At 33.4% G+C, this 12,682-nt stretch overlaps 1 protein-coding gene across 1 annotated transcript in view; it reads right to left on the minus strand.

The window, feature by feature from the left end:
• LOC132721759 (synaptophysin-like) overlaps positions 1-12,682 on the minus strand; it is a 42,695-nt gene that overhangs the window by 7,335 nt on the left and 22,678 nt on the right. The window contains exons 3-5 of the mRNA XM_060706125.1: positions 6,690-6,820; positions 3,744-3,936; positions 208-405 (exon numbers count right to left, since the gene is read on the minus strand). Coding sequence (XP_060562108.1) covers positions 208-405; positions 3,744-3,936; positions 6,690-6,820 — 522 coding nt within the window. The remainder of the gene's footprint in view (positions 1-207; positions 406-3,743; positions 3,937-6,689; positions 6,821-12,682) is intronic.

The raw sequence follows: 12,682 nt of genomic DNA on the forward strand, positions 1-12,682 counted from the left end.
GGTCATTTTTCGTAATAAGAATGATAATTTCGGAAAAACGGAGTAAGCGAATTATCTAAAATTTTGCGCACAAGTTATTATTCTTGACCTTCATCATATGAAACATTAATCTCAAAACATTATTTCCAGTCCTCTAATGTCCAAAAACCGCTCAGTGGAGTAACTTTAATTCTCTCCATGTCAATTGAATAGATATATTTTACTTACTATAGAAACATTAAGGCTTGCAAAGTTTGGTATGACGGTCTGCCTACATGTATTCCCTGCAACTTTGCAGTCAGCGATCATACCAAAATAACCACACTCCTCGAAATCAGTGTAGTACTTGAGGTCTGTGACGCCCTGAGCCCAAGCTGAGGATCCGATCAACCACAACAATACAATCACACCAGAGATGATGAAGTCCTAAAGATAATAAAACACAAGATACATGCAATTTATGTTTCTTACAACAAAAAAAACACAAAAAAAAACAAAAGGTCCTTGTTCCAAATGGTAGAGAGCTTAATATTTAGACTGATTTAATTTATATAAGAATCCTACCAAAGTTCTTAGATGAAAAGAATGATGGTTACCAAGTTTGTAAAAGTGAGATTGACTAAATTATGAGGGAATTCATTGCCAAAATATTTCGTCAGAAATCTTTTTCTTTTTTTTTTTTTTTTTTTTGGGGGGGGGGGGGGGGGGGGGGGAGTAGCCAGAACAGGCATCAGAGTCAGAACTAACAATGTTTGAAAAACTAGCTGGGTAGTTTCCACACATGAAAGAATTCAAAGTTCCTGTTGGGATTTGAACCCAAAAGGGTGAAGGACAAGTGGTTTGAAGTTAACAACCTTAACCACTTGGCCACGGCCGCCCCTAATAAAAAATTTCATGTGTGTAAAAATAACTGAAGCAATTTTTGAGAACTGAGAAATAAAATTTGAATTTCTATTTAAGTATACTCAAGTATTTCACTACTTATTATTGCATTAAACCTATGTTCTGTTGACAAAATTAATGACAAACATATGGTGAGAAATTTTCAGAATAGATATTTAAGGTAAAGGTCAATTTGGAGATAAAGGAATATTTAAATATGTCAAAATGAGTCTCTCCTTCACAGTTATAGTGTGAACAAGTAAAGAAACTCTTCTAGCTTAATGAATAAAGATAGTAATTTCCAAACAGACAGACAAACAGACACAGTTCACTGTTCAGGACAAAAAAAACAAAATGTTGTGTAATCAAACACTAATTCTGGGGCATAAAAATCAAACCCTTACAGCATAAGGGCCATTTCAGTTTGCGAAAATAGCAAAAGTATTTCCGTTTACAAAACAAAAAGTTCCAAATCAGTAAATTTTATAATTGACAGCTAATGTAAGGGAAGGTTCTAAGAGTCAATGATATTCCACAATTCTTTATTATCATTAATGAACAAATAATACTGGAACTTTTCATTATAGAAATTTTTACACTTAAGTTTGTATTTCTGCCAAGTGCTGCAATACAAATTAATTGACTAATTAATTGGCACAGACACTTTAGTTTCCAAGGCCAACCAGTACTATAGACACTCGCAGACAATTGAACAATTACAAGCTATGAGATCATTATACAAGTGCATCAGAACAATCATCTATGTCTGTTTCAATTTTTAAGGCCCATTATGCTTCAGAAACATTATCATTTAATTTTAAAGGCCCATTACACTTAAGATACCTATCATTTTTTATTTAAAAAAAAACAAAAACAAAAAAACAAAACAAAAAACTTTTTATTTACCAAAGTAATGTAACAGTCCCCTCCTTAAAAGCCCCAACTCATTTATATATAAACCATTGTTTGCTTCTTTTGCTCTTTAGGCAATTGGTTTATTTAAATTGAATAAGTATTTTGTATGGAAGCCAAAATACTGCTTAAATTGTTTACATTTTGCTACCTTTACAACATATTATTCCATATTCAGCTCTTCTTTCTTCAACTGTTAAAACATCTAAGATGAGCTTAGTCCATTATTTAAACATTTGTTGATTAAAATTATATCTGAATGTCTAAGGCATAATGTGCCTTTAAATCATTATCTCATGCAAAGCAATGGAATTGGCCAGTATTTAATCCATACCCTGCTAATTAATAACTATCTTAAACAAACTTGTCCATCTTTCAACCTGGACAATACCATTCATCATTTCCATAGAAAATTTCAAAATATATACTGAGTGTTAAGCAAACAGTGCAGACCATGATCAGATAGTGACAAATGTGCTCAGCACTGGTCACATGGTAACATTTAGTTGTTAATGACGGCCTATGATTTCTAATAGAATCAGAAAATGTACTTTATTGAGTGGCCGACAGTACAGTGTAAATTCTTTTTAAACAACAAGGATTTGCATGCTGGTATTTAATGCTTTTTATAATGCTATGTAACAGGCTGAGGCAATTTTGTATTTGAAACTGTCATTAAATTATCAAAGACATTATAATTTCATAATATCAAATAAATTGGCCAAAAGTATAATAGGCTGCAAATGATCTGAAATTTTGCACACAAGTTACTGGTTTAGATCTTCATCAAATGGAACAATAATCTAAAAAATAATATTTCCAGCCCTGTCGGGTAAAAAAACCTCAGTGGAGCCCCTTTAATATTGCATTATGTTCAGAGAGATAATAATTTAATTATTCAGGCTCTCTGATTAGACTTTCTATTGCTGGCAGCTTGATTTTTACATTATTTTTATCTAAATCCATTTAACTTTGAACTTACTGTTTTAAAATTCAAAGCACGGAAAATCCATCACACAAATTTATCAGGTTAAGAGATAAAGAAAAAACTTCAGCAATCCATAAAATTGTTTATTAATTATTTTTTTTACTACATGACATAACTAAGCTTAGAAAATTCACTATTTATACAGGATTGTCTATAGCACACAAATTGAGAAATTAAGGCAAAAATTTTATAAAATTATCCGCCTATGTTCTTTTTTTGTAAACAATTTTACAGGAAGTAAATCTAGGCGAGGAAAAGTGTCTGTCACACATGATTGATCTTGGAATAGTGTGACTTGTGTGACAAATGAGCCGATATGAAAATAACTCAACGACAGTGTGCATGAACTTCAAGGACCGAACTTATATTCCCTAATAGCTCTAACAGTCTATCTCAATACATTACCACTATTTCAGGAAAAATTTTAAAATATAAGGAAATTGTCGGCAAATGTTCACAAAACCACTTCTGTTTTGCCAGTAAAAGCAAGATATTAAACTAAAGTTGTTATTGTTCCTATTATATTTTTTATGCAAACTGACAAAAAGACAAACTACAAATACAACTGAGAATACTATTAATTTAATTTGCATTAGAATTCAATATTTCAAGTGAAAATACAATTCTGCCAGTATTATCCGTTGAATCTATGAGATTTAAATCTCTATTTTAATGTCACAGGTATCTGTTGGCAATATCTCTCTCAGATAATCTTTGCATAAATGAAAATTAAACAAACCTGTGACATTAAAGAATGGGATAAGTAACTGGAGATCAGTGCCGTGTAATCTTTTCGTCCAATCAGAGCCACTTGCTGCCATTTTGTCATGTTGATTATTGTGAAAAGACTTTTTTATTTGTTTGGGTCATCAGCCGAAATGTTGGTATATTAAAGGGAAATATAGAATTTACAGTTGACTACTTATTTTTTACTATTTACTGAACAAACATAACACGATAGGTAATAAGATATTTTACATACCCCAATAGTACAGGCATTGTGTTTCCTGTAGAAGTCATCACAGAATATGTACATAACAAGTGCAGCTAGACAGTACAGAAAGACCATTACACCAACAAAAACGTAGAACTGAGATGGTGATTGGCTGCCTTGTAACAAGTTTAATGATTGTGTAACGTTACATACTACCCCAGAAAATCCGACCTCTTCAAGTCTGAAAATAAAAGAAGAAATAACTTTTCATAGCATATATCTATCTATATATAAAACCTTATATAAGGCATTTTCTCCCCCACCACCAGGGGCCAATATAAGGCCCTATTCCAAATGCAAAATAACTTCTTTTTCCTACTATTGACCATTAATGTCGAAAATTTAACTAAGTCGGTAAACAGGAAGTGGATAAGCGACTGACCTAAAATCACATCCGACGGTATGGGACCACAGAGAAAACTGTAATGAAACAGCAAAATAGTCGAGCTAAAAATGTTGTATTGCAAGGAAACCACTTTTACATAATCCTTTCAGGACTATAATTCAGTTAGACTAGTATGTATTAATTCAAATTAAAGTTTTTGCCCTAAAGGTGCATTACTGATGTTTGCAGTAACATGTGATAGCAAATATCAAGAAAGAATCCATCAACCTATATTGACAGCAGATACATAATATCAGTCTGTCATTGGCTGAAAATAATGTATTGACGAAGTGGCTGCCAGATACATTTGTATTGGCAATTTATAAATACATCCTTAAAAGTGAGTCAAGGAAGAAAATTCCTGAAGTTTAATGCAGATAAATGAGATAATATTGGGACAATATAAGGACATATAAATTTCATTAACTGCACAATATGGAGTTATGTATACATGTATTCCCTAAAGTTAGTTATTAGTAAATTAGCTCACCTGCAACCCGAGAAAGGGGTGGGGGGTTAAGGGGAATATTTTAACTTGTCTTTCAATGACAGCTGTCACCATAAATCACTTATTTCTTTTACTTTATAACTTAGAAAAATGGGTCAAAGACAGAAAAGACCGGGTTGCATTTGTATACCAAATATCATGATGCTATGATAAGTAGTTGCTGAGAAAACTGTAAGGAAAAGTTTTTCCCCGCCGGCCTGCCACCCACTGCCTGCCCCCCGCCCAACATTCACCATACTATTACCAGGGGTTTGCACTAATAAATCAAGGTGACCTTGATTGATATTTCATTGATAAGTCAAGGTTTATAGTTCTCCATTTTTTAACCATTATTAGAATATGCCTTCTTGGTGATTCTTAATGTAACCTTGACCTCTTCTATAAAATCATATACTCGGAATTGAATCAAAAGATCTCTATAGTTTGATCTGTATTGCAGAAAATTTGAAACAATTGCTACAAGATTTAACTCTCTACGAAAAAACATACAACTCTGTGACCTTGACCTCTAAGATAGCAGCCATTGTGTAAACTTTATTATCTGATTCAGAGTAAAGAAAATAATTTCACTTAAACTTTAACATAGGAATGTCTGATTGTAATCAAATGAAGGAATGTGATTGGTAGTTTGATTCAAATGGAAATATCTGAAAAGGGCATGTGATTCAAATTAAGGGACATGATTTGTTGTTCAGATTCGAATGTTAGAATTTGATTGAAGTTTAATTAAAATGAGGACATGTTATTCCAAGGTAGGAATGTAATTGGTTGTCTAATTCAAAGGGAAGAATGAAATAAACCATGTGATTCCGAAAGAGGAATGTGATTGGTTCTTTGGTTCAAATGCAAGAATATGATTGGTTGTTTGGTTCACATGCATAAATCTTTGTCAATGTTAGCATGACTGAGAATGGCATACAAACAGAAAATTATGTTTAGAAGAATGGTCTTTTGTATACGTAAACGAGGATAAAAATTATGTAGTGCAAAATGCTTCAAGGAAAAATTGTTACAAATTAAATTCCATGTAAATCTTAACAGTTCATCAACAGCACATCTTACCATCTTATAAATCACTACACTTATCACTTATTTAGACAGGTTTTTTTTCTATCCTCTAGCTGATTTGATACAGAAGGTAATCAATACACTAATAGATTTTGTTTGTGATTTGGAGGACATGGATTTTAATTAAAGATGTTAAATGGACCCTTAGGTATCATTCGTCATGTCTGTGATTCAGCAGTTCAGACAAGTTTTATGTTGTATTTTACAGCTTTCAGTATATAAATGGAAATGTAACATAGCTCTATTCACCTCTATCTTACAGTACAAGCATCTTTATATCTTAAAACTTTCAAGACTGACAGCTTCTATAGAAAAATCTTTGGCAGTTATTCATTTACATCTTTACATTTAAAACACCTCTTGAAAACAAACAGATAAATCCAATTTGTTGTGAGAGTTTCAACTCAGCAAAAATTGGTAAATGTTTAAAACCTATGCTATGGCTTTGGTGAAGAATGTTTTGTTGTTGTTTCTTTTTGTCAAAGAAAATTATCACTTTTTTATTATATAGCAGTTGCAGTATCATATCTTCTTCTTCAGCTGCCTGTCTTAAGAAATTACCTGTTCTGTCAAATCTTCTATTGATTCCAAATGATGATTAACTCATTAATTAGAAGAATACTTATTGTAAGTGGTGGTAGTGTTGGTAGTTTACCATCCGGATCACAGTAGTATTTACCAGAGCTCAGTTTGGTAACCACATCATTCCTGGGATTGGCTTTCAAGCAGTTTACCAGTACTAGCTGCCTTTACTTTCACAAGGAACTGATAACTTCTGTACATGCAAGAGCAGAGGTACAATGCAATCACTGTAGAAAGGAATTAATGATCAATTACAACCAAAATGACTCTGTACCATTCAGGAAATGAACCCAGGTCCCCCAGTCCACAGTCAAGCGCTCCACCTATTGAGCTAAGTTAACTGTATTTATTACATATTGCATGTTGACATTATTATAACTTAAATACTCACGCAAATGGATAGCTTGAAGATATATCAAAGGAGTGTGAGGTTGTCGCAGTACCATTATCCATACATTTAGACATGAACTGCATCTTCAATGTTACACTTGTTGTAGTTGCAAAAGCAAAAATTGATAATATCTGAAAATAAAGAAAAAATATATAGGGAACCAGTCATAATTTTTTTTATCACGAGTGACATTTTATAACCAGTCTAGAAATTCATTCCAAATTTAGCATATTGATGTTCTTCTTGGAACTGCAATTTCATGCTATCAAATGTTCCAATTTATCTAATGAACTTTCTGAAATTACATACAATTTGATGCCTTCTTCTATGGCGCTGAACAATTATGCTGATTTCCCGAATGAAAGCAAAATTAGAGGTGCATTTTTCTCCTCTGCCACTATGAAAATTTTATGAAATTATTTTACAAGTTAGCACTCTAATGATCTGACTCAATCTTAAATTTCTAGCTTTCATAACCTAGATTATTGAACAATTCCAATAAAAAAAGACACAACACTTTTTTCCAAGTGATCTGGTTAAACAATATACATGACTGTATGAAAATGAAATATTAAGTTTAGTTTAAACAAATGTATTTAAATTATATAGTTTTGAGAGTTTTCTCCCTCCCATCACAACAACATTATCAATAGATATTATCTGTAACTTGGCACATGCATGCTGGACTTTCCAAGTTATCATTCACAAATAAAAACAAACTTTCACCATTTCAACTTCATACAGGCTAGTCAATCTGTTGCATTTATTTTCGAAGTTGTGTGTAATTCTATGCTTAATGAGGTTCCATTATTCCGCCACCCTTTCAGGCACTGGGAGTACTCGGACCCGTTTTCGAAGTTGTAACCCTAAAAGCTTATTTGTAGCCTCGGAAAAGCTGGGAAAACCCATTTTCAAAATTCATGTAAGGGCTTATGGTAATCAAGGTCAAATCTTCTGTGTCAACTGGCTAATCAGCTTACTAATACAAATCAAATACGGCACTCAGCCTCACAATGATGAACATTTGTGCCAAATTATATTGAAATCCCTCTATGCATGTAGAAGTTTTGCTCCAGACAAGCGTTTTTCTATGAGCTCTAACTGTGACCTTCACCTTTGACCTAGAGACTTGGTTCATGTGCAGGGCACTACGTCTCATAGTGGTGAACAATTCTATAAAGTAACATTAAAATTCCTCCATGCATGTAGAAAATATGCTCCGGACAACATCTGGATATTTAATCATCTCCAGTGACCTTGACCTTGCAAATATTAACCTAAATTAAATGTGTCACACCTGTAGTCATGATAGTTACCATTTGTGCTACAATCCATCAATAAATAATGACTAAATGGTCCCTATACACATCTTCAATTTTTTATCTGAACTTTGACCTCTATGTGTAACCTTGACTTTGGTCGCAGGGATCTGAATTTTGCGAGCGACACTCAGCCTCACAATGGTGAACATTTGTGCCAAGTTATATTGAAATCCCCCTATGAATGTAGAAGTTTTGCTCCGGACAAGCGTTTTTCAATGAGCTCTAAGTGTGACCTTGACCTTTGACCTGGAGACCTGGATCATGCCTGGAGCAATACATATCATGGTGGTGAACATTTCCATAAAGTATTATACAAATTCATCCATACATGTAGGAGATATGCTCCAGACAAAATCTGGATATTTCACCATCTTTAGTGACCTTGACCTTGCATATATTGACCTAAAGTACAAGTGTCACAGCCGTAGTCATGATAATGACCATTTGTGTTACAATCCCTCAATAAATAAGTGACCTTGACCTTGGCTGCAGGGACCTGAATTTTGTGCGCGACACTCCGCCTCACAATAGTGAACATTTTTGCCAAGTTATATTGAAATCCCTCTATGCATGTAGAAGTTTTGCTCCGGACAAGCGTTTTTCAATGAGCTCTAAGTGTGACCTTGACCTTTGACCTAGAGACCTAGTTCATGTGCATGACATGGCTTCTCATAATGGTGAACATTTCTATGAAATTTCATTAAAATCCCTCCATGCGTGTAGGAGATATGCTCCAGACAAAATCTGGATATTTCATCATCTTTAGTGACCTTGACCTTGTATATATTGACCTAAATTATATGTATCACAGCCATAGTCTTGATAATGACCATTTGTGTTACAATCCCTCAATAAATGATGACTAAATGGTCCATATACACATCTTCATATTTTTATCTAAACTTTGACCTCTATGTGTGACCTTGACCTTGGCCGCAAGGACCTGAATCTTGCGCGCGACACTCCACCTCACAATGGTGAACATTTGTGCCAAGTAATATTGAAATCCCTCTATACATGTGGAAGTTTTGCTCCGGACAAGCATTTTTCAATGTGCTCTAAGTGTGACCTTGACCTTTGACCTAGAGACCTGGTTCATGTGCGCGACACTGCTCCTCATAGTGGTGAACATTTCTATGAAGTTTCATTAAAATCCCTCCATACATGTAGGAGATATGCTCCGGACAAAATTGGACGCCGCCCGCCCGCCCGCCAGGGGCGTTCCCATAATACGTCCCGTTTTTCAAACGGGCGTATAATTAGGGCTTGTAACGACTTTAACTGTTTTTAACACAGATGTAAATAATCCTGGAGCTTACTATAAGGATGTATATTTATAAAGAATCAAAGGGCTGCAAGTTCTGTGGTATTTTCTGATCTTTGCAATCTAAATCGTACTGTATATCTGTGTGTATTTTCCTGTATAAGTTTATTTTTATGTATTATAATTCATTTTGCAAGGCACCAGAGTTTGATACATACGGAATTCTGCATAACTAGAGTTGCATCAAAATATCATTTATGTTCATTTTTTACGACAGCTACACTTTATCCTTGCATATCATGGCTACTTCCTTAACAAAGACACTTAAAAAAGAATTTAAAAAAAAAGTTTCCTCGACTGGGATTTGAACTCCAGACCTCTCGCACACTAAGCGAGCGCGTTACCCCTGCACCACGGAGAAGTTATACAATCAATGTCTGAATAACATCAAGTCATTCTAAATTTAGAACTTCCATTGCATTTCGGGTTTGTAATCCTTATTAATTTCGAGGTATTTTGTTCAGGATAAACCTGTTGTTTAGAATTGAAGTAAATAATTTAGCGAAAATCTTCTCGCCCAAACAGTCCGACATGTAGAATCTATATATTCCACTACTCGGTTTGTGTAGTATTCGGTAATCGACATCGCTATAAATAGTATTTTCATTGATAAAATCATATTCATCCGCGTAAATTGTGATTGTGCATTTATTGACAATTCTATAAGCCAACGCTATTTTTAAACTTTGAATGCGTTGTAATTTGTTGGATACTTGTAACAAAATAAAAATATTTCTTTCTTTTAAATCACTAGTTTTAAGCTGTTTTGAGAACTACTTGTTAGGTTTGTTGTAATCTTCTGTGTCAGAGATTGAATGTCCGCTTTGTATTTACTTATTTTCGATCAGAAAATACAGTTAAACAATATTAGAAATCTTCGACCATTCGGGAATTATTTTGCTTGAAAATTAATGTGCCTGTCTGTGACCAACTTTACGCAGTGATCTCCCCTGAATTTTTCGGCGTTAGTGTACATATAAAGGGAAGTAACCGCTTCAAAAAAGTGGACTACTTTCGGCATTTGCAATTAACAGCATTAGACTCTGAAATTTCGCTACCATTATTTGTTTGGTCTGACGACCCAAACAAATAAAAATTAGTATTTCTACAAAATAGCGAAATAAAAAACTTGAATATAATTTCCTATGAACTTCATAATGTGTTTGTCTGACTTGAAAGTGTACTTAAAGTACCAAACTTATAAAATTATTGAGTAGGACATGGTTAAATACTACAATAGGGAACTAAACAAGAGGCCACAAATAAATATAATTTTCTATGAAAACCTGTTTGTCAATCCTTTCTATTATTTTTTTTTTTAAAGTTATTTTTGACCTTTTACATCATAGTAAAGCAAAGTGAAAAAAAAAATATTTTAAAAAATTTTCAATTTAAGGAAAAGCTCCCTAAAGTTTCAACAACTTCTGTCCATTGTTCCAATATAAGATGCAACTAAGACATGTGCCAATAACAACGAGGGATAAAATTACTTGGCAAAAACTCATCTCAAATTTCCATGAGCTAAGAACATTGCAATTATCAGCATTCAATAAAGGCTTGTGAAGCTCAGTTAAAACTTCAGGAGCCTTAAAATAAGTACCCATTGTTATTCAAAGACTTAACAGCTTTTCAACATTTTTTTTCTCTCCAAAGTATTATATATCTGACTAGATATATTGAGAGAGAAGGCTCATGGGAATGAATGTAATATTGCTACACAAATTGCAGTAAAACCCAATTACTCCCTTGAAACCTGGTACAGACTATTAATGTACTCTGGCTCAGCTTTTAAGTAATATAAACCATCACATTCATGTATTATTCTTTAAAGAATAAAGATTTAGAAACAAAATGAAGGCCAAATATGGTAATGATGGCAAATGAAACAATAGCAGTATTGAATGATCAAAACTTTATCTTCTCAAGGCTTATATTCCTCTTATAGTAGGGGTCATTAAAGGGCACTTTTTCCCCATAGAAAAATTTGTTTAAAATGTGCAGTTTTCCCCTTAAATGGACAACCTGTGACTTCCAGGTTCCAGCAGGTTATGGGTTAACACAGGTGAATTTAGCCAATTACAAGATTGCTTCTAAAATATATAATGTAATAAACATACATCTGAAGTAATTAATATTGCCGTTTTGCAATGCTATTATACTGATGTATCAAAAAAACATTGTTACAGCACCATTCATTCAGCTTGAAAACATAAAATTTCCAAAACAGTCAGAAAACATAAAATTACTACAAATTCCCACAAAAAATGCCATGAGATTTCAGTGCATATATAAATCATTGGCATACATGATAAACACAGCTTGAGACAGTTTTTATATCAAAAGTATGGTGTAAATCATTTATAATTACAATAACGGAAACTAAAATAACATTAATATTTTGCGTCCATGAATTACTGCCAACAAAAAATCTAACAATGTAATGGGCAACATAGGATTACAATAATACTTTAGAATAAGGAAAATTGGATCTCAAATAAAAGCACCTTATCAGTGTTTTGCAAATGTCCCTTGGGGCTTACATCAGGAGAAATACGGCTAATTATAAATTCAAACCACTGGCTTGGTGAAATCATTTCTTTAAAGTAGCAATTTTGAGCTGTAAAATCATAACAATTAACACAAAGGGGCTTGAATTATACTCAAGTTGGAAAAACTCCATACAAAAACACTTGAGGATTAATACAGTTGTACCCAGTTCCATCATAACTTGCATTATTAATTATATTCTAGAGATACAATGCTTAAGCCTCACTCCCATACATTCACTGTAAGAGTTTAATACTTTTCACTTGCAAGTACCAGTATCTTGTAAACAGTTCAAAACACTTCATACATTACTCCCACTAGTATAAAAGGTACCATGAACTTTTATTATTCATCAGTGCAAATCGGAGTTTCATAAAAACAAAAACAAAATAGTGGTACAATTTCTGTTTCATGCATATATTATATTACACTTAAAGTTCGACAAAAAAGTTAACAAGAGCTGTCTGTAAGACAGTGCACTTGACAATTCTCAGTGCTCAAACTGACAGTCAGAAAAAGGGGCATAACTCTGTAAAAAGATAACTCAGTTATTTGACCTGTGCCCATCACGTAAGATAATCACAGAAAACAAGTGAGTGAAGTTTCAAGCCATTCCCTTCAGTAATTTTGGAGATACCTGAACTTGAACGCAAAAACTAAAACCAAAGTGTGACGGCAACACAGATACTGACACAAATGGGTGAGTACAACACCTTTCCATATTCTTCAAAATGTCGAACTTAAAACACTAATATTATCATTACATATAAACAAAATAAACTAATTGCTTTGTCAATGAA

Source organism: Ruditapes philippinarum, unplaced genomic scaffold (genome assembly GCF_026571515.1).
Source record: "Ruditapes philippinarum isolate M1 unplaced genomic scaffold, ASM2657151v2 ctg1407_1_1_1_1, whole genome shotgun sequence".
Lineage (NCBI taxonomy): Eukaryota > Metazoa > Mollusca > Bivalvia > Venerida > Veneridae > Ruditapes > Ruditapes philippinarum.